Consider the following 23,601-nt stretch of genomic DNA (forward strand, 5'->3'; position numbering starts at 1 on the left):
GACGTTAAAATTATGTAAACTAATTAGGGGGAACAAATCAAAACTAAAAAGTACTTTTTTATATATATAAGAAATTAGTAAATCTGCCAGCCCTGGTCTTAGGCATGCCAACACATATATATTTATATACTCCTGACTGACATTGTCATATTTAGATTCTTAATTCCATTATTTTACTTTTAGATTAGTGTGTATTGTTAGATACTACTGCACTGTTGGAGCAAGCATATCGTGACACCTGAAATAACATCTGCTAAATATGTGTATGGACCAATACAATTTTATTTTATTTGGCCCTCCCTCCCCTATGAGAGGGCAGCTCTTCTCTGTTTTGGCACCCCATTGGTGGAACCAGCTTCCCCTGAAGTTAGGACAGCAGAGTCCCTGCCCATCTTCCGAAAACATCCAAAACCCTACCTCCTTTAGAGTATATTTAATAATCACACAGCAACCCTCACCCCCATTAAAAAGAAGGGGCTTTCTTGAATGAACATTCATGCTTGTTCATTGTCACAGGCCATACACACTACCCTCTGTATTTTTTTTTATTTATTTCACCTTTGTTTAACCAGGTAGGCCAGTTAAGAATAAGTTCTCAATTACAACTGAATAGTATTGACAGTAATGGCAGCTTTCTCACTTGCCTTCTCCGGGTCCTGATGAGGCATCCGGCTCTTTGTCCTCTGTACATGCGTCGCTTCACTTTGCAAATAACGTCGATGTTGGCCCTGTTGGGTGATTGGAGAATGTCCTGTGCGTCCTTGCTGTAGAAAAAACTATTTGTCTAATCCGAAGTGAGTGATCCTGATATCCAGAAGCTCTTTTTTTGCCATAAGATACGGTTGCAGAAACATTATGTACAATCCCCCCACCCACATAATAGCACAATTGGTTGGGCGCATGATTTTTAGAAGTAGAAGCTCGAATTGTTTGGCCACAGACCTGGATAGTGTCACAGAACTCTGCAGGCTATCTCTGCAGTAGATTGCAACTCCGCATCCTTTGGCAGTTCTGTCTTGTCGGAAAATGTTATAGTTGGGGGTGGAAATTTCAGGATTTTTGGTGGCCTTCCTAAGCCAGGATTCAGACATGGCTAGGACATCCGGGTTGGCAGAGTGTGCTAAAGCAGTGAATAAAACCAACTTAGGGAGGAGGCTTCTAATGTTAACATGCATGAAACCAAGACTTTTAGGTAGGTAAGGCATATTGAGCAGGGCTGGAGGCTCTACAGTGAAATAAGACCCTAATCAAGAACCAAAACAGCAATGGACAAGGCATATTGACATTAGGTAGAGGCATCCATAGCCAAGTGATCATAGAGACCAATGAGTAGCTAGTCGAGCTGGATACACAGCGATTCAGACAACTAGCAGGCCGGGAATAGCAGAAAGGCCTTAGGGGGACGTCGCGACATTAGTCTGTTGTAGCCCCCTCGGACAGTTACATCGGCAGACCAGTCGTGATGGATCGGCAGGGCTCTGTAGGCAGTAAATGGGTCCAGGCCAATTGGCAAAACAGGTATTGTAGCCCAAGAAATTGGCTGATGGACCTTTTAAGCTAAAAGTCTGATATGCTCTCGACAGCTAGCGGACCGCAGCTAGGCGGCTATGGGATGGGCCTTCAGGGGATGCTGTGACGGAGGAGCCTGTTGAAACCTCCTTGGTGGATTACGTCGGTGGACCAGTCGTGTTGGATCGGTGGGGCTCCGTGTCGGCAGTAAAAGGGGTCCAGGCCAATTAGCAAAATAGGTATTGTAGCCCAAGGGGTGGCTTATGGACCTCTTCAGCGAGCTGGGAGATGGGCCTAGCATGAGGCTAGTTCCAGGCTAACTCGTTATTGTTTCGGGACAGAGACATTAGCCAGGAGTAGCCACTCGGATAGCAGCTGGCTAGCTGCGATTATCCAGGTGAAAAGGTTCAGAGCTTGAGGTAGGAATCCGGAGATATGGATATTTACTGGAGAAATAGCAGTCCTGTATGGTCTGGGTTGAATCGTGCTGTGCAGACTGGCAGGAGTTGACCGGGCTAAGGTTAGCTGATGACCGCTAGCAGTGGCTAACTGACTTCCAGCTAGTTGGCTAGCTTCTGTTGGGGGTTCTGGTTCGTGTTAATTGACAGTCCAGCAGGCATCGGCTGTGCAGCCGAGTGATCATTAGGGTCCAATGAGCAGCACTAGATGAAACGTGGATCAGTTCGGTAGTCGTTTACTACGTTGAACGAGCGGGAGACGGGCGTTCAGGGAGCTAGCAGGCCGGGGCTAGCAGATGGATCATCACCAAACATCCACGACGCAGAGGCCGGTTGAGAGCACATTGGCAGAGTTATGTTAGCAGACCAGCAGACCAGTCGTGATGGATCTGCGGGGCTCCGTGTCGACAAAGGGTCCAGGCCAATAGGCAAGAGAAGTGTTGTAGTTGGTGTATTTCGTTTGCTAGTCGGGATATGGGCCTAGTTCGGGGCTAACTGGTGCATGCTTCTGGACAAGGGCGTGAGCCACAATAGCTCCTCAGTAGCAACTAGCTAGCTATGAAGATCCGGTGTAATGGTTCAGCGCTTGCGACAGGAATCTGGTGATGTAGTGGAAAAGAGCAGTCCGATATACTCATGGCTAGTATCGCGCTGTACAGACTGGCAGGTATTTTCCAGGCTATCCAGGCTAAAGCGGCAGGAGTCTGAGCTAAAGGTAAAGACCGCTAGCAGAGGCTAACAATAACTAAATATCTAGTAGCTAATTAGCTAGCCAGCCAGCTTCCTGATGGAGGTTCCAGTTATAAGGTCTAAAAAATTGTTTTGCTGATCTATCACATTGGGTGAGGCGGGTTGCAGCAATGTATATTTATTTTGAAAATGGAAAAAGAGATTGAAATGTTTACAAAAAAACGAAAAATACTATTTACATGGGACAAAAACAAACACGTTTTACTGCTGCGCCATGTCGGATTATACTGTAGCGCCTTACGATCGGATGCCGAGCAGTTGCCATACCAGTCGGTGATGCAACCAGTGCTCTCGATGGTGCAGCTGTAGAACGTTTTGAGGATCTGGTGACCCATGCCAAATCTTTTCAGTCTCCTGAGGGGGGAAAAGGTGTTGTCATGCTCTCTTCAAGATTGTCTTGGTGTTTTTGGACCATGATAGTTTGTTGGTGATGTGGACACCAAGGAACTTGAAACTCTCAACCTGCTCCACTACAGCCCTGTCGATGTTAATGGGGGCCTGTTCGGCCCTCCTTTGACTGTAGACCACAATCATCTCCTTTGTCTTGCTCACATTGAGAGAGAGGATGTTGTCCTGGCACCACACTGTCAGTTCTCAGACCCTCTCCCTATAGGGTGTCTCATCGTTGTCGCTGATCAGGCCTACCACTGTTTTCGTCAGCGAACTTAATGATGGTGTTGGAGTTGTGATTGGCTACGCAGTTGTGGGTGAACAGGGACTACAGCAGGGGACTAAGCACGCACCACTAAGGGTGTTGAGGATCAGCGAGTTGTCTACCCTTACCACCTGAGGGTGGCCCTTCAGGAAGTCCAGGATCCAGTTGCAGAGGGAGGTGTTTAGTCCCAGGGTCACTAGCTTAGTGATGAGCTTTGTGGGCACTATGGTGTTGAATTCTGAGCTGTAGTCAATGAACAGTATTCTCACATAGGTGTTCCTTTTGTCCATGTGGGAAAGGGCAGTGTGGAGTGCGATTGATATTGTGTCATCTGTGGATCTGTTTGGGCGGTATGCGAATTGGAGTGGGTCTAGGATTTCCGGGATGGTGGTGTGTTGTGAGCCATGACCAGCCTTTCAAAGCACTTCATGGCTACCGATGAGAGTGCTACGGTGCAGCAGTCATTTAGACAGGTTACCTTATTTTTTGTTGTACATATCCAGCAACACTCCATATTATTCAGAGCCCCATATATAGATTTTACAGTCCCCACTGAGTACTCCCCAACCCACTTTTACATAGGCACACACTTTTTTTTTTTATTCTCTAAAAGCCAATATGTAATGTATGCACAATTTGCTTTGGGAGCATATATTTGACCTTGGAACATATATTAAATATTAACAAATAATAATCATTATTAATGTTAAGATTTCTTAGTTTTTATTCAATTTAATAAATACATGTTAATGATATTTTTCTGCTACTACGTAGAGAACTTTGATTTGGAACGTTTTAGATATTACGTGACCCGGAAGTACTTTTCTCGTGTGGCTGACAAGACTGATGTTCTTCCTGATTTATAAACACACAGGCAACTAACTACACCACGCAACAAATCAACTTTTTCCGGAATTAAATAATGAACTTAGCTACAAAGTTAATTTCAAGACGTTGTGCTAATATTGAGCTAAAGATTAAAAACGGGTGGATTTCTGATTAATTTCACGATGCACGACTTCTGAACGACCAGTGAGTGCATGGATCCCAAAATGCCCAAGCGCTGTGCCGCACCAAATTGTAATATCTACACAGATAAAACAGACGTCCCCCTTTTCAGATTCCCTTTGGACCCGGAGGGGTAAGTTATGTTAAATAGTTTACAATCCCTTATTAACTCTGGCTACTTTTAAAGTTATCTTCGTATTCCTCATTGGCATTGAACAGTACGGAGTCAGCTAGCTAGCTAACCTAGCTTGTGCTAGCGTTGATGGTAATAGTTAATGTCAAAGATGGAACTAGCCAATTAGCTTGCTAAAAGGCTACATTCTGGTAGAGGAATCGGATGCAGTATTATTTATCAAAGGATCCATGAAAAGTATGTTTTAGTGGGAGGGTAGTCTCTGTTGAGCCCATAAAGTTATGAAAACTTTAATCTGACAACTTCCTCTTGCAATTGTGTAAATAACACAATTGGCTAGCAGACCATCTGGCTAAATGTAGCTAGCAGGTAATAACAACCTCCCCATGTTGATTATGGTCCAAATATGCTGTGAGGTTCATGAATATAAGTCCCCCGAAAATAGTGATTAGAAATGGAATATTACAGAAGTAAGTTCATGGGGCCAAGGTTGTCATTTTTTCTATTCGTTTTTCTATTTTTTATTTTATATTAAGTTTAGTTTCAGTTTGTTTTCAGAGCTGATTTGCTGTTTTTTATTTATTTTCAATTGTATAAAAATACGTATTGTTTTTATTATTTAGTTTTAGTGTTGGGGACAGAAATCTTGCGTGGGACAGCCCCAAGGTTCGCCAAAGTATAGACCAGGCCCTTGGGTAAAAAACAACAACAAAACAATTCAGTCGGGTTCTCAACTTAGAATAGTAGCAAGTTAGAATATTAGTATACACAAGGTGCCATTTAGAACTTTGGTTGTGCGTCATCTGTTTTTTATTCTTGTTACGTTCACTGATGGTCACTCAATTAGACCATGTCAGCTAACATTTTTGAGATTGGTAAATTAGTCTAGCAGCCAGCTACCGGAACTTTGTAATTATGGTTGAAATACCGGCCGGGGTGCCCCCATTTGATTTTGTTAGTCAGTCTCACTCAGATTTAATATTGAAAACTGCAGACGTTTCTCTCCACCCTATGGAAAAATGTGTAGGATTGCAGGAAATTAGCTATAAAACTTTTTTTTTTATGTCCCTCCGTGCACCCTCTGTGACTTCTGACGATTTTAATCCACTTAACCCCAGCATGTATCCATCATTGTAAAGCCATAGTTATTTTGTTGATTTGACAGTCATTTCTCAAGATTATTATTTATCTATTGTGATTGGCGTTCCCATCTGTCCCTCAATTTAAGGTCAACCCTGTTATGTCAACTGAACTCAATTTAATATGGTGAAACTATTCCTTTTAAAATACATTTTTCAAAAGAAACATTGAACATCTAATTGTCAAATCATAGCATAAAAGAAGGTGAGTTCTACTATTTTTGAGGTTTTCTGGTGGATAACTAACCCTGTTAGTTTTACCCAGAGATAGACTAGAAATGTTTTAACAATCTTTTTTTGGGAAGCATGCTTTCAATTGCAACTCACTGTTGCACACAAAACACTTCCATTCCCCATCTCAAAGGGGGATTTATGGGGGATTTTAAGATGAAACCTGTTACTTCATAGGCGCTTACTATAGTATATATTTTTTTTAGGAGTTGGGGAAAACCAGTTTTTAATATGTTGAACATGTTAAGGCATTAAACTGCTAAAGCCTCCATTATTCCAAAATTACAGTGCCTTCAGAAAGTATTCATACCCCTTGACTTATTACACATTTTGTTACAGCCGGATTTCAAAATACCCCATAATGACAAAGTGGAAAAATGTTTTTATACATTTATGCAACTGTATTGAAAATGAAATAGACCTAAGTATTCACAGCCCTGAGTCAATACATGTTACAATCACCTTTGGCAGAGATTACAGTTTTTTTTACAGTCTTTCTGGGTAAGTCTCTAAGAGCTTTAATTGGATTTACCCCAACTATAACACTTTGTATTCAGGACAGTTCATTTCTTTGCCACATTTTTCATTATTACTTTAGTGCCTTGTTGCAAACAGGATGCATGTTTTTGGAATCTTTGTATTCTGTTAAGGCATTCATCTTCTCACTTTGTCAATATGGTTAGTATTGTGGAGTAACTACAATGTTGTTGATTCATCCTCTGTTTTCTATCACAGACAAACTCTGTAACTGTATTAAAGTCACCATTGGCCTCACCATGGTGAAATCCCTGAGCGGTTTCCTTCCTCTCTGTCAACTGAGTCAGGAACGACACCTTTATCTTTGTAGTGACTGGGTATATTGATACACCATCCAAAGTGTAATTAATAACTTCACCATGCTCAAAGGGATATTCAATGTCTTTATCATTTTTGTTTTACCCATCAACCAATGGGGGCATTGGAAAACCTCCCTGGTCTTTGTGGTTGAACCTCGTAGTCGTTCAGAAATCATGTTAACCACTATTACTGAACACTGAATGAGTCCATGCATCGTATTATGTGACATAAGTAAATGTTTACTCCTGAACTTATTTTGGCTTGCTAACAAAGGGGTTGAATACTTATTGACTCAAGACATTTCAGCTTTTCATTTTTTAATAGTTAAAAAAAAAAATCTATATAATGCATTTTGAAAATCCATGTTTGACATTATGGGCTATTGTCTAGGGCAGTGACAATCTACATTTTAATACATTTTAAATTCTGTCTAACACAATACAAATTTTCAACAGTAAAGGGGTGTTAATACTTTATGAAGGCACTGTACATCTAAATCCAAACTGGTTTTCCAGCAGCACATCCCATGATCAAAATGTAGCCCTTTTCTGTTATACAGATTAAAGCCAACAATTTCTGGTGGATTGATAATGGATCCCTGTTTTAATTGAAGCCACACAGAGTTGGTTACAATTACAATTTCATCCTCCAGACAGAACAAATATTACATAAAATTATATGGCTAAACTCCAATGTACTGATAGAGGGGGAAAACTATAAGGAAGGTAGGTTTATGAATGGCATTGTAAATAACGATGGTAAAATTTGTCACACAAGCAAGGTGTAAGGAGGTATGTGCTCAATACGAAAGTATAACCAACTCACTGCAGCTCTGCCACAAAAATTGACAAGACAATTGCTCAAGAGAAAGGAATTCATTGTTTTGTCTAGCTCCAATGAAAACCCTGCATGGCCTAAAATGACTAGTATAAATTGTAAGAAGTATCAGTTTCACCTAAAGTTGAGATGTTTGACAACTTTGCAGCATGCAATTCCAGATTGTTGGGAACAGATTTTTTCAAAGTCCCAATTCCATGCAAATTGTCTGAGTAGCCATTTGATTAGCTGTTCAGGAGCCTTATGACTTGGGGTTGGAAGCTGTTAAGAAGCCTTTTGGACCTTGTGAGCGCTCCGTTACTGCTTGCTGTGAGGTAGCAGAGAGAACAGTCTGTGGCTGTGGTCTTTATTTTTTGAATTTACCCCCCTTTCTCCCCAATTTCGTAGTATCCAATTGTTAGTATCTACTATCTTGTCTCATCGCTACAACTCCCGTTCGGGCTCGGGAGAGACTAAGGTCGAAGGCCACGCTTCCTCCGAAACACAACCAAGTGCACATCCAACAGTGCGCATCCAACCCGGAAGCCAGCCGCACCAATGTGTCGGAGAAAACACTGGGCACCTGGCGACCTGGTCAGCGTGCACTGCGCCCGGCCCTCCACAGGAGTTGCTAGTGTGCGATGAGACAAGGATATCCCTACCGGCCAAACCCTCCCTAACCCGGACGACGCTAGGCCAATTGTGCGTCGCCCCATGGACCTCCCAGTCGCAGCCGGCTGTGACAGAGCCTGGGCTCGAACCCAGAGTCTCTGGTGATGCAGTGCCCTAGACCACTGCACCACCCGGGAGGCCCGTGGCTGGGGCCGTTAACCATTTCTTGGGCCTTCCTCGGACACCGCCTAGTATCGAGGTCCTGGATGGCAGGAACCTTGACCCCAGTGATGTACTGGGGCCTGGTGGCCGAGCAGTTGACATACAAGGCAGTGATACAAGGCAGTTTGTTTTTGAGGATCTGAGGACCCATGCCAAATCTTTTCAGTCTCCTGAGGGGGAATAGGCTTTGTCGTATCCTCTTTACAACTTTCTTGGTGTGTTTAGACCATGATAGGTTGTTGGTTATGTGGACAACAAGGAACTTGAAGCCCTCAACCTGCTCCACTGCAGCCCGTCGGTGAGAATGCGGGTGTGCTCGGGTCCTCCTCTTCCTGTAGTCCACAATCATCTCCTTTTGTCTTGATCACGTTGAGAGAGTTGTTGTTATCCTGACACCACACGGCCAGGTCTCTGACCTCCAAATAGGCTGTCTCATCGTTGTCGCTGATCAGGCCTACCACGGTGGTGTCATTGCCAAACTTAATGATGGTGTTGGAGTCATGCCTGGCCATGCAGTCAAAGGTGAAGAGGGGGTACAGGAGGGGACTAGGCACGCACCCCTGAGGGGCCCTGTGTTGATGATCTGCGTGGCAGATGTGGCACAAGTTCAGGATCCAGTTGCAGAGGGAGGTGTTTAGTCCCAGGGTCCTTAGCTTAGTGATGGGCTTTGAGGACACTATGCTGTTGAGCGCTGAGGTGTAGTCAATGAATAGCATTCTCACGTAGGTGTTCCTTTTTTCCAGGTGGGATAGGGCAGTGTGGTGTGCAATAGAGATTGCATCATCTGTTTTGCGGTATGCAAATTGGAGTGGGTCTAGGGTTTCTGGGGTAGTAGTGTTGTTGTGAGCCATGACCACCCTTTCAAAGCACTTCATGGCTACAGACGTCGGTATTCTTTTAGGCAGGTTACCTTAGTCCCTGTGCCCAGGAACACTATGGTGGTCTGCTTGAAACATGGTATTACAGACTCAGCCAGGAACATGTTGAAAAATGTCAGTGAGGACACTTGCCCGTTGGTTAGTGCATTCTCAGAGTGCAAGTTCTGGTAATCCGTCTGACCCTGCTGCCTTGTGAATGCTGACCTGTTTCAAGGTCTTAATCACATCAGCTACGGAGAGCGTGATCACAGTAATCTGGAACAGCTGATGCTCTTATGCATGCTTCAGTGTTGCTTATCTTAGTCCTGTATTGATGCTTTGCCTGTTTGTTCATCGGCGGTCATAGAGGGATCTCTTATACCTGTCCGGGTTAGTCTCGCTCCTTGAAAGCGGCAGCTCTACCCTTTAGCTTAGTGCGAATGTTGCCTGTAATCCATGGCTTTTGGTTGGGGTATGTACGTACGGTCACTGGGGACAACGTCAATTATGCACTTATTGATGAAGCCAGTAACTGTAGTGTACTCCTCAATGCCTTTGGAAGAATCCCGGAACATATTCCAGTCTGTGCTAGCAAAACAGTCCTGTAGCTTAGCATCTGTGTCTTCTGACCACTTTATTAACCAAGTCACTGGTGCTTCCTACTTTAGTTTTTGCTTGTGAGCGCGAATCAGGACGATAGAGTTATGGTCAGATTTGCCAAATGGAGGGTGAGGGAGAGCTTTGTACACGTCTCTGTGTGTGGAGTAAAGGTGGTCTAGTTGTTTTCCCTCTGGTTGCACATTTTAACATGCTGGTAGAAATTAGGTAAAACGGATTTGTTTCCTTGTATTAAAGTCCCCGGCCACTAGGCGCGCTGCCTCTGGATGAGCGTTTTTCTGTTTGCCTATGACCTACAGCTCATTGAGTGTGGTCTTAGTGCCAGCATCGGTTTGTGGTGGTGAATAGACAGCTACGAAAAAATATAGATAAACTCTCTTGGTAAATAGTGTGGTCTACAGCTTATCATGAGATACTCAGGCGAGCAAAACCTCGAGACTTGCTTAATATTAGATTTCGTGAACCAGCCGTTGTTTACAAATATACACAAGCAGCTGCGCAGGTCCAAATCCAGGCATTCGTCATATCCCGTTTGGACTACAGCAATTCTCTGTTGGCTGGGCTCTCCGCTTGTGCCATCAAACCTCTCCACTTTATCCAGAACACAATGCAAATACATTTCTGATTAGAATAACATTACTACACATATCAAGCTAGCGAACAGTACGCTTTAACTTGCAATGAGAACATCTTCTGGATGAGTGTCTGCTAAATTACTAAAATGTAAATCTGAAATGTCAGACTACATTGCAAGAACAAATCAGTCTGGTGATGCCTTTTTAAGCACAATGTTCTACTGATTACGGATATACCTTCCATTTTCGCCAAACAGGTACATGGTTTGATAGTGATATGCAGATAGACCTCGTTCATCAAGGTGAATAACATGGGCTCGGGGCAGGCCTATCCATATTGCAGTTATGACATTTTAACCTGTTAATTCTTCCTTTCAGATGTAAACAATGGTTGAATAATTGTCATCGAACTGACTTGGAGCCAAAACCCCCTGAGGAGTTGCACAATTCCTTCAAAATATGTGCAAATCATTTTGAGCCTTCCTTGATCTGTTGTGATGTAAGTATCTACTGAAGAAACCATTTATATTTCCAAAAAGCATTCCTTTTATACTTTCATTCAGTTGTTATATTGTTCAGTAATAGAGGGGACTTGAGTTAGACTATCTATTCAGGAGGTGACTCATCTATGCATTAGCCAATAGACCCAATGAGCAGATTTGGGATGTAGGCTTAAATAGTGTGCAATACCTTATTAACTGTACATTTAAAGTTATGCTATTGCTCATTAGCAAGCTAGCTAAGTTGCGCCATTGAAACGCCTCCCGAGCTTGCTAGTTAACCTAGCTTGTGCAATATATCATATTGTTTTATGTTAATGTTATCAGAACACAAACTCTTGCACACCGAAAATAAGGTCTTCTCACATGCTTAGGATAATAAAAAACTGTAGTGGAATATGTCTCCCACATGCTGTGTGATGTGAGGTTTAAGTCATGTACCGTAATTGCTGGACTATTAAGCGCACCTGAATATAAACCGCACCCACTGAATTATTAAAAAATATGTATTTTGTACATAAATAAGCCGCACATGTCTATAAGCCGCAGGTGCCTACCGGTACATTGAAACAAATTAACTTGGTCACTATCTTCCTCTTGTGCATTGAAACCACTGAAATCATCTCCTTCGCTGTCGGAGTTGAATAGCCTCAGAATTGCTTAATCCGATGTTGGATTGTTTTCATTGTCGCCCTCGTCACTTTCATCCAGAGGCAAATACCCCGCTGAGCTCATGCTGCCCCTTCAACACGCAGCAGTCCAGCCTTTTGGAACCTGTTGATAGTGGATTTTTTGACAATGCTCCACGCTGTCAGGACCCACTGGCAGACTTGACCATAAGTTGCTCTTCGCATGCGGCCCGTTTTAGTGAAGGATTTCTCCCCACTTGTCATCCAAACCTCCCACTGAACAAGGAGCGCCACCTTAAATGCACGATTTACACTGATGTCGAGTGGCTGCAAATACTTTGGGCCATCTGCTTTTCTTCCCTCTGAAAGCTTTTGTTGTCTTTTTGCAATGAGTCAGTTCCTCACGCTGCTGTTTCCAACGTCTTATCATCGACTCATTAAGGCCAAGCTCCCGTGCAGCAGCTCTATTTCCTTTTCCAACAGCCAGATCGATCGCCTTCAACTTGAAAGCTGCATCATATGCATTTCATTTCTCTGTGTCTTTGCCATGATGAGGGTGACAAAATTACCCCATTAATCAGAATGATGGGAAGTTTGAGCGCGCTCGATTTACGTCACATGTGACGGTGCTCAGTTTTTTGGCGGCATGAATCTTGTGAAACCGGGAAAAATCCATACATTTGCAGCGTCATTGTATAAACCGCGAGGTTCAAAGCATGGGAATAAAGTAGTGGCTTATAGTCCAGAAATTACGGTATACCTTTGTTGGGACTAGCTTAATCATAATGCACTCAGTTTTTCTGAAGGCCACTGGTAGGTCAACATTGAAAACAAGATTTTATCCGTATTAAAAGGTCATGCTTCTCCCTGGAGGTTCTTACTGGCAGGCATGCAACAGTGGCAATAAAGTAGTCATAATAAGGATTTGCTTGTTTCTTTTTCAGAGCACTTTAAGAACATACTTGAAAGAGGGTGCTATGCCAACCATATTTGATTTTACAACACATTTGAACAATCCATCAGGCCGCAACGGGAATAAGAGAATAAGAGAACCTGTAAGTATTCTGTCATGTTTAAACCACACAATGTTGTACCCCATATAGTCACCCTAACCTGATCTCCGTGTGTGTATCTAGTCATCCTAACCTGATCTCAGTCCGTGTGTGTATCTAGTCATCCTAACCTGATCTCAGTAAGTGTGTGTATCTAGTCATCCTAACCTGATCTCAGTAAGTGTGTGTATCTAGTCATCCTAACCTGATCTCAGTAAGTGTGTGTATCTAGTCATCCTAACCTGATCTCAGTAAGTGTGTGTATCTAGTCATCCTAACCTGATCTCAGTAAGTGTGTGTATCTAGTCATCCTAACCTGATCTCAGTAAGTGTGTGTATCTAGTCATCCTAACCTGATCTCAGTAAGTGTGTGTATCTAGTCATCCTAACCTGATCTCAGTAAGTGTGTGTATCTAGTCATCCTAACCTGATCTCAGTAAGTGTGTGTATCTAGTCATCCTAACCTGATCTAGTCATCCTAACCTGATCTCAGTAAGTGTGTGTATCTAGTCATCCTAACCTGATCTCAGTAAGTGTGTGTATCTAGTCATCCTAACCTGATCTCAGTAAGTGTGTGTATCTAGTCATCCTAACCTGATCAGTGTATAATCTGATCCTATTGCATTAACTCCAGTCTACAGCTAATTATATATTTTATTCCTTTAGAGTGAAGCGGAGTTTGCAACCTTGAAGAAAGCTAAAGGTGATTGGTTTGGTAAATCAATATCTTTTTCTTATTTGTTTTACCATAACAATTTAATATTCTCATATTTAGCAATCTATTTTCCTACCAAAAATGACATTTAAGTAATTGGTTCACAACTTCATGGCAGTGCATAGTCATGTGGTCTGTATTGGGATAGCCCTCTAAGAAAAGTACACCCTTTTAATAGGATATTTGTAGAAATGTCTCAACATATTTATTCAATAAATTTGTTTCAATCGCATGTCCATGTTTTCTCCTTTACTTCAGAAGATGCTCCAACTGAGGTGAAAGATAAGCCAGGAGAGAATAGTGCAACATGTGATCTATTGCAAGAGGACCAAAGGAGAGAGGATGTCTCCAACTCCAAAGCAAAGGAAATCCTTAAAGTCTACTTCAAGGAAACTCTTGCCTTCACTGGATTCAGCATAGGGAACGATGCAAACCCCAGCACTGATGAGCCGATGGGAGGCCACAGGGGACAACAGTCTCTCAACCCCATCTGTGTTGAAAGAATTGACCAGAAAGATGTCCTCCAGTTCAGTGAGAACCTCATGCGGGAGGAGATCCGGAACAGTTTAAGGTTGGCACGCTTTTTCTCCATTCTGCTGCAAGATGTCACAAACATAGAGGGAAAAGATCAGATCCCAGTTTTCATCAGGTCCGTCACTGTGGCAGGTTTCCCTCAGAAACACCTCATGGGGTTCCTGCCCTGTGATGCAGATTCTGAGGGTCTGTTTTACATGCTGCTCTCAGAAATACGGAATAAGTGGGGGCTGCGGATGGAGCATTGTCGAGGACTCACCTACCTGACCACAGGCATTCTATGTCAGAAAATGAAGGATCTCACCAGCAGGATTCTGCAGGAGTTTCCTCAGGTAGTGCTAGCACCTAGTGACCCATACGCCTTTAACATGTGGCTCATCCGCTCCATGCCCATGCCTTCCATCCAGAAGGTTGTGAACACAGTGGAGGAGGTCGCCACAATGCTTAGAGGGTCCCCAGATCTTTGGGAAAGACTGGAAGGGAAGATCAAGTCATCTTACGGCCACCTTAAAGGTGAAGTGGACAGGATCACAGAGGGTTGCCAGAACACCTGGGAGTATGGTGTTGATGCCTTCCACACCATGTTGGACATTCTTGAGCCATTCCTCGCCTGCATCAATGAGGTGTGCTCGGCTGCAAACGCAGACACTGCTACTTGTGAGCAGATGGCCAAGCTCAAGCCGATCCTAAAGAACTTCAATTTCCTCATCACCCTGGTTGTCCTGAAGAATACCCTCTGTTGTGTGAGCATCCTCAACCCGAGTCTCAGGGGAGCCATCAGCATCAGCAGCACCTTGCAGTACACAATCTCCAACGCCTTAAAGCTGGTCAACAAACATCTGCAGGAGATAGCAATATTCCACAGGAAGTGGTTTTCTGACGCAGTGGGCAGGGCTAAAAAGCTGGGGGTGGAGGTCGCTAGGCCGGAGGAGAGCTCACCTGATACTGGTGAGGCAGGTGCAACTGAAACCTCTCTGGAGGATTTCTACAGAGAGACTCTGAGCAGGCAGATCTTACAGTACCTTGTTGCGGAGGTAAAGAGGGTGTTTAGCACTGAGATGGTTCGGATTCTGAGATGGCTCTCGTTGGTGCCGTCTTATATGGCTGACCACAATTTCAGTATCCGCAGGGATAAAGTGGCGGATGCGAACTTGAACAACCTCGCTCGACCTGACACGTTTTACGATGAGCTTGGTTGCTGGGAGGTGAAGTGGAGACATGCTAGCAAGCGGAGGATCCTACCCACAACAGTGTTTGCAACATTGAAAATCCCAGACATTGCATTTTACCCAAATGTGCAGAGCCTGCTGAGAGTTCTGGGCACCATCCCCTGTGTGAACGCAGAGGCAGACGTCTATGGGCAGTACAACATGGTGCTGGAGCGGTACCAGTCTTACCTGATAGCCACACCGGAGGATCAGAGACTGTGCAACATGGCATTTGTCTATGTCAATCAAGATGTGCACTTCAATGTTGAAGACATGGTGGAGTCCTATGTGGAGAAGCATCCTGACATATTGCAGTTGTTGCATATGGTAAATTTATTTTAATATAAAAGTATTTTCCTAGCAATCACACAAACGGAATATTTCGAATCATTTGAAAAACATAAAATGAAGTTACCCTAAGTGGATGTTGAATATTTCTTAACTTTTGTGTTGTTATTTTACTAATATTTGCATTTGTAGGTCCCGGTAACTGAACAAAAGCTGTATTTTGCTAATGCTTTTATTGTTTATGTTCATAGGATGATGAGGTGATGGAGATGCACTCTGCAGCTGGTAAGGAAATAATAGTATTAATATATATTATGTAGTATTTATTGCGCCATGGTGTATATAAAAATATTTGCCTTAATACCCATGTTTATTCATTCATCATGGCTCATGCTCTTGACTGCTTTATTTCAGAACCAGTCTCTGAGAATGATGGAAAACACACTCTAAAGGAGAATGTTGATGAAACACAAAAAGAATCACAGGAAATGGTCTTAGAGATGGAGAGAGTGGAGCAACCGAAATGCGTAGCCTCCGAGACTAATAAGGAGGCGCTCAAATCTGCTCTGCAGGCTGCTGTGACAGCGGCATATAACAGCCAGAGCAGACAGCCTGGTGAGGCCTCTGCTGAACAGGATGGCGAGGTGGAAGACACATTGAAATATGTATCGAAGTCTGAGATGAAAGAAGTTCTCAGAGTATGCGAGGATGCAGTCAGGGAGGGAATACTTTTGGAAGTTGGCACTTCCTTTTTCTCTCTGTTCATCGACCGTGTTGTGAAGTTAGGGGAGAAAAAATATCTTCCCCTCTTCCTCAGGTTTGTGGACAGTTTTGATGTCATGCGATTGGAGCTCATGGGTTTTCTGGATGTGGATCTTGACTGCGATGCCATGTCAGAGCGCATATTGGAAATTGTCACCAAAGAGTGGTGTCTCGATTTGTGTTACTGCAGAGGTCAAGCCTACCTAGGATCTGGTGATGTGTCCTACAAGCTGAAAGCCTTTGCCTGTAAAATCCAGGAAAAGTACCCCCTTGCAATATGCACACACAGCTCTTGTTACTCGTTTAACACATGGTGGTCAAAATCCACCCCTGTGCCGTCAGTCAAACGGGCCCTGGATGTTTTTGAGGAGGTGTTGATGTTTTTTGGGAGCACGCCTATGCTTGAGAAACAGCTGGATCATGTCATTGCATTTGGTCTTAGGGAAAGCTATGAAAAGGTTCAAGAATTGCAGGGTAAGTTCTGTACCGTCTGGCAGGAGAAGCATGATTCCTATGAAGTCTTTGTGCAGATGCTGGAGCCCCTTGTTGAATGTTTGGAGAAAATCAAGACCAACCCACAGAGATGGAAATCCTCACTCTCTCTAAAAGCTGGAGCACTGCTGCGTTTGATAAGGGACTTTGATTTCATTGTTCCCATGGTAGCCCTGAAGAATGCCTCGTCCTTTACCAGGGAGCTGAGTGCAGGACTCCAGAAGGATCATTTTAGCGCAGCATCACAGCTTTGCCAGATCAGTGGTATAGTGGCTACTCTCAACAGGGTCAAAACAAACATCAAGGTCTTTCACCAGAATTGGTTCGACGAAGCCTGTGCCCTTGCCCAGAGTCTGGTTGTGCAGATAAAAGTGCCTGATAATTCATCTGCGGCCAGGGATAGCATGATCAAGCCAGCTCTGTATTACAAAGATTCACTGAGTGTGCCCCTATTGGACAACCTCACCAATGCTGTGAAGGATCATTTCTCTGAGGACCACAAAGAGGCCCTAAACTTCTTATCCCTGGTTCCCTGCTCTGTGACTGTGAGTTACATGTTTGAGATCCTGAGGTCAAAGCCTCCTCTCTACGCCAGTGATCTGCCTGACTCTGACAACTTCTTCACAGAGTTGTGCTGCTGGAGGGTGAAGTGGAAGACCAAAGTTGCGTCAGTGACCATCCCGGACACCATCTTTCAGACTCTCCGTCTGCCACTCATGCAATACTTTGGGAACATCAATACATTGCTGAGGATCATGTCTGTGTTACCCAGCACAGTACTGGAGAACTGTGGGGAAGCGATGCGCCACAAGATGTTCCAGGAATACCTGAGGAACACCAGCTCCAAGGACAGGTCCCCGTGTCTGGCCATGCTGCAGGTGGGAACCAACTTCAGCAGAGATCTGGACCGGATGGTGACTAAGTGCTTGAAAGTCACTCCCCAGGCTTTAGAGGGTTTCTGCTTGGTAAGTTTTCAAAATACATTTCCATGAATATTAATTTATTTTTTTGAATTTTACCCCCTTTTCTCCCCAATTTCGTGGTATCCAATTGTTTTGTCTCATCGCTACAACTCCCGTACGGGCTCGGGAGAGACGAAGGTTTAAAGTCATGCGTCCTCCGATACACAACCCAACCAAGACGCACTGCTTCTTAACACAGCGCGCATCCAACCCGGAAGCCAGCCGCACCAATGTGTCGGAGGAAACACTGTGCACCTGGCAACCTTGGTTAGCGCGCACTGCACCCGGCCCGCCACAGGAGTCGCTGGTGCACGATGAGACAACGACATCACTACCGGCCAAGCCCTCCCTAACCCGGACGACGCTGGGCCATTGTGTGTCGCCCCACGGACCTCCCGGTCGCGGCCAGTTACGACAGAGCCTGTGCGCGAACCCAGAGTCTCTGATGGCACAGCTGGCACTGCAGTACAGCGCCCTTAACCACTGCGCCACCCGGGAGGCCCCCCCATGAATATGATTGTTTTTAATATTTTATGCACTTTCAGAGCATCCTATACAGCGATGTCCTTTTAAAATAAATAATTTCCTTTTAATAATGTTTATTGAAAATCAATTTCACAGGATAAGGAATCCAAAAGTCTGATGAAGAACTCTGACGCCAACATGGAAGGTATGTGATGGCGAAGCTTTGTTTCAGTTAATCCCCATGTGATATTAAGTATTTATTAGCTAATAACTATGTAATGACACTGTTACCATTTAGTATATGTTGGTAATAGGGATGGGCCCAGGTTTTATCAAGTGAAACACTTTTTCTCATTCACCTTACGATCACCTTAATTTTATTCTCAATTATTTTTCCACTTTAATGACCTGAACTCTATGGTAGAAGAGTCAATTGAATTGACTAATTCACCTTTGTCATATTTTCAGTGGATCATGAAAAAGATAGAACAGAGGAGCTTGAGAATCAACAATCTTCTGACAAGAAAAAAGACCAAGAAATGAAAGCAGTGGATGAGAATGGGCATACTGGAGATAATCGACAGAGTTTAGAAGCAGTGTTTAGACAGGCTGCACTTTTGGGGAAAAATAAGTGCCAGCTTTCCGAACTCTCCAAAGAAGATCAAGACCTTCTCATCCAGGATCTCGGCATGTGCCACTGGTTTGGAAGAGATGGGAAGTTCACGTGTAAAATAGGAGAGGAGGAAATGGTACAGCTTCTTACAAAATCCATCAGGGAAGTCATACTCTCAGAAATACAGGAGTCCCCCTTCTTTTCTCTTATCACAGACAAACCTGTTGTAATTGCTAATAAGAGCTATCTGCCTGTCTTTGTCAGATATGTTGGGCAATGTGCCCCCAAGGTAGAGCTCATTGGTTTTTTGCGATTTTTTGAATCCTGTGATGTTGATGTTCAAGCCAAGAATCTCTCTACGACTCTAACTGAAGACTGGGGATTGCCGATGAGTCAGTGTCGTGGACAAGCAATTATGCGCATGGGCTCAGGTTGTCACAGCCTGAAGAAGATGTCTTTGGAGTTCCTTGAGCGCTATCCTCTGTCTGTCATCACACCCAGTGAGTCTTGTGGTCTTGCCTGTTGGCTAGCAGGAAGTGTACACTGCCCACCTGTCACAAAGATGCTGCGAATTGTGGAAGACCTCCTACTGTTTTTTGACCAGTCACCTGGGCTAGAGGCAGAGCTAGCACAGGCCGTGGATGGGTTACTGAATACACCTCGGGAGGCCTTGGAAGAGATTCCAGAAACTTGTTGCTCCAGGTGGAAGAAGAGGGAGGACTTTTTTGATCTCCTAGTCGACACATTGGAGGGAGTCTTGAGTTGCTTGGATTCAGTTAGTGCCCATGTGGCCGGAACTATGTCGCTACATGCACAGGTTCTCGCCACTGCTTTGCGAGATGCAGATTTTGTCATCACACTTGTGATCCTGAAGAATGCCTGTTCTCCTCTTCGGAACTGCAGCACTGTCTTCCGCTGTGGTAACCCTGCTGACATCATCTGTGAAGTGGAAAAGATAGTACCAATCATTGAAACGCTGAACAAGATGCTGGATAACATAAGCACTGTACATTCACCTTGGTTTGAGGAAGCATTCCAACTAGCGTCCAAGGTGGCCCATCAGCAAGTATGTTTCCCAGAGAAAGCTAACTCTTATGGGTCTCCAGAGATGTACTACAGGGACAACTTGAGTGTTCCTCTACTGAGCAGCCTTGTTGATGAAATGAAGTACAACTTCTCCGACAGTCACTTAAAAGCCCTGAAGATCTTGTCTCTGCTCCCCACCTGCAATCCACAGCCCATTTCAGAGCCAATCCGCGCAGAGTCAACAGATAAGCTATACAGTCTCTACCTGTCTGACCTCCCTGACCCTGACACAGCAGAGCGGGATATCAGTAACTGGGCCTCTGTCTGGAAAGAGAAATATCAAGACCTCTCACCACCAGCTTCTATCTCTGAGATACTGATTCACGCTGAGTCTCAATGCCATCCCACAGTGACCAGACTGCTTAGACTGGTGGCTGTTCTACCGAGCGTCAGTATGGAGTGGGACCTGATGAAGACCACCCTGAACTCCATGAGGGCTCTCCTGAAGAACACGGTCTGCAAGGGCAGTAAAACAGACACTGTGATGCTTCTTATGCATTACCCAACTATTCAAAGACTAGGGGAGGTCATTGAAAAGTGCATCGAAGTTGACCCAGAAAGCAGCCCATGTCTTGAGCAGGTACATTAACAGCAATTCTCCTTTTATCATTCCAATGCTGATGTATTTATGACAGATTTTTATTGGTATAGGTATGCATAATATTTCCAATTTTTTATAAATACATTTTCAGTTACAGATAGATAATAACAGGAAATAATACATCAACACCACTCACCCCTTGACAAGAAATACATATGAAACTTTGTTGTAAATGTACTGATTTCTGTTTTATGATTTAGGTGAAGAAACAAATTGAAGGTCTGAAGCTGGAAAGTGGTAAGTGAAAATGTAAAATCATATGAACATTCATGACATACTATTACAAGGTTCGTGTAGAATATGATATCATAAAGCAAATGAGGGGAAGGGTGAGGTGGTTTAACTGTGTGCGTTTTAGATTTTAGAGCTTTGGATGTAAACCCTGATGGAAGACATGAGCAGGCAGCTGGTACGTCAGATCAACTCCCTGCAGGAAAGCTGAAGGCAGAGGAGGAGGCAGAATACTATGTGAAAGTGGAAGATGCTGTGATAAAGGCAGACGTTGTGATCGCTGAGGACGTTGTGATCGCTGAGGACGTTGTGATCGCTGAGGACATTGTGGGGGGCGGCGGGAAAGTAGAAGTCTGCGTGATAACAGAGGAAGTCATGTTTGCAGAGGACGATGTAAAAGCAGTGGACATTGTGTTAGCCGAGGACGGCGTGAAGGCAGAGGACAGTATTGTGATAGTAGAGGATGGGGTCATAGGTCAGAAGCAGGCCATGTCTTTCTACGACCCACCTGTGCGTGAGGAAATCCTCAAGGAACTCTGGGACTCACAGTTCTTTACAATAATAACGGAACGGGCAGTTGAGATCGAGGGACAGCTCTACGTCCCCCTGTGCATCAGGTACTTGGAAAAACAGGACACTCAGTGCGAGGAGACTGTAGCTTTCATCCCATTCAGCCAGGACACTGCTGTCTTGGCTGATGCTATTGAAACAGCCTTATCAGAGAAATTGGGGCTCAACATGGAGTACTGTAGAGGGCAAGCTTTGCTAAGTGTAGGTGAGGTAGGGTCTCAGATGAGGGCTGTTTCTGCTGTAATATCCAAGAAATACCCCCTGGCCATGCGAACAGTCAGCTCTGCTCTCTCTCTGAATGTGTGGCTCGCCAGGTCATCTCCTGCATTGGCAGCAGCAGACTGTGCAGCGTCTGTAGAAAACATGTTACAATGGCTCACAGAGGACACAGAACGACAGACCAAACTGGAGGACATGATCATTGCCATGTTCCAACATGATGAGGGGAAGGGTAATGAGCATAGGGACAAGCTTATTAAGAACTGGGAGAAAAGTCATGAAATGCATGAGTTAATGGTAGAGCTTCTTGAGGTAGTGATGCTGTGCTTGAATGAGCAGAAAAGTGAGGAGAGTAGCTCAGGAAGTGGCCAAGCACTGCTGTACTTCAATAAAGTCAGAAATTTTGAGTTCATCTTCTCGGCTGTCGTGCTGAAGAATGTCCTGAGTTTGACCAAAAAGCTGAGCCAATCTCTTCAGGGCAAACCTCTAGATGTGTTGCTAGCTATGAATAGCTTACCTGACCTCCTAACTTCCCTCAATGAATTGAAGAGCGATATCGACACACATCATAAGGCCTGGTATGAGGAAGCTGTCGCTTTGGCTTCCAAGCTGCAGATAACGCTGTTGCACTCTGGGCTACTAGAACCCCTGAGTCAGTTTTACAAAATGGCGGTGAGTCAGAAAGTGGTAGAGCACTCCATTGTTGAGGTCAGTGAGCTCTTCACAGAGAAGGTCCTCAGTACCCTGAGGTGCCTGGAGATTGTGCCTTATGCCATGTCAAAGGTGGAAAACAGCAGTGTAAATGCCCACGTTTTCCGCATGTATAAAGATGACATGCCTGACATGGCCTCACTCCCCACAGAGATGAAGTCTTGGAGAGAGAAGTGGTTGGATCCCATGTCTGGGTATCTTCCAGCCACTGTGCTCGACACTCTGAAGGCATCAGACATTAGGAGCTTTAGTAACATTGAAACCCTCCTAAGGCTCCTTGTCATATTACCATTTTCCCGGAGGGAGAGTACCTTCAGGCAGGGAAAGAGAAGCCTCCAGGGTTTCATACAGCAGGAGACCAGGTCTCTTTCTGAACTTCATCCTCTGTAAAAAGTTGGTGTTCCCTCAAGCTCTCATTAGCATAAAGCTGGTTTCTGAGTTGGTGTCCTATACTGCTGACCCACTGTATCTTTGAGTAAATATCCAACCTAATTTAGGTCTCAATACAGTTTTTAACTTACTAGAAGACATTTCCCTGCATACATGAATGATCTAAATATTTTGATCATTTTATTTGTTTTCCTGCAAGCGTATATATTTTTTGTTTAAGTTGTTTGGATAATTGTACTGCCTAATGGGACCAATGTCTTGCCAAAAATAGCAATGCTCACCTGCGGGTTACCAATGCGTGTGTGCCTTTATGCATAACTAACAGTCAACCCAATGAACCATAAGAATTCAGATGTCTGAAAATGACACAGTCCCATCAGGCTTTTTGAAAGAACGTTTATTTTTGTCAGCACCAAATAACATTGGACTGAATTTAAGAATCACTTGCATCAATTCACTGTCAATGAATAAGTTGTATCATTCTCTTCCTTGGCACAAATCAAAATGGTTAGTTCTATCATGTAGATGTTTTATGATGATTTCCTAGGTTTCTGTCTATTTAGGAGAGTTCATTTTCTGTAAAGAATTCTCCAAATACTGTCTCCTTAAGAGTTAAACATTCATATATATTTGTCCAAAAAAATAATAAAAAGTTATAAAAAGACCCAATGTTCTTATTGTATATAACTTATCACATTGCAGTGTTAGGCCTACCACGAGTAAATTGATTTTCATAAGTCACAAGAGGGCGCTATATGCCTTAATTATTTTGTGGAAATTTTATTGGCATTTAATTTAGGCTATACTAAGATTACCCTTTGTCTTTATTCATATAGAAAATGTTTGATTATAAAGCATGTTTTAATTAAGTAATTTGTTTTGTCAGACTTCAGCTGAATACAGCTGTCCGCTCTGTTGAGGATTGGAGAATGTAAGAATTGCCACACCTTTGATATGGGATCCAAGGCCATATAAACCATAAAGCTTGCTGTATATCTTACCGGTTTACCATCTTTAATGGGAATATCACAATCTTAGTGTCATGAAGGTGTTATATAGCTACTCATTGAGTGATGGTGTCTACTGCTTAATGGATATTATTAAAGACAAATCAATCAAACATAATGAACCGGTCTTGACAACTATACAGCAA

The 23,601-nt window shown here is 43.7% G+C and overlaps 1 protein-coding gene across 4 annotated transcripts; it reads left to right on the plus strand.

Annotated features, from left to right (window-relative positions):
• Positions 1-4,212: 4,212 nt before the first annotated feature.
• LOC135550672 (uncharacterized) lies at positions 4,213-23,112 on the plus strand. 4 transcript variants are annotated; one of them, XM_064981689.1, is made up of 11 exons: positions 4,213-4,513; positions 10,799-10,919; positions 12,494-12,604; positions 13,268-13,316; positions 13,575-15,385; positions 15,598-15,631; positions 15,761-17,565; positions 18,184-18,232; positions 18,496-20,306; positions 20,528-20,564; positions 20,686-23,112. In XM_064981689.1, exons 1-11 carry the CDS (start codon positions 4,413-4,415, stop codon positions 22,446-22,448), a joined length of 7,692 nt encoding a protein of 2,563 aa, XP_064837761.1. In that variant the 5' UTR covers positions 4,213-4,412; the 3' UTR covers positions 22,449-23,112. The 4 variants fall into 4 exon arrangements, with proteins under 4 accessions (XP_064837761.1, XP_064837762.1, XP_064837763.1 ...); XM_064981690.1 differs by having other exon boundaries at positions 13,578-15,385; XM_064981691.1 differs by having other exon boundaries at positions 13,268-13,304.
• The last annotated feature ends 489 nt before the right edge of the window (positions 23,113-23,601 follow it).

The sequence above is a fragment of the Oncorhynchus masou genome, chromosome 12 (assembly GCF_036934945.1).
Source record: "Oncorhynchus masou masou isolate Uvic2021 chromosome 12, UVic_Omas_1.1, whole genome shotgun sequence".
Lineage (NCBI taxonomy): Eukaryota > Metazoa > Chordata > Actinopteri > Salmoniformes > Salmonidae > Oncorhynchus > Oncorhynchus masou.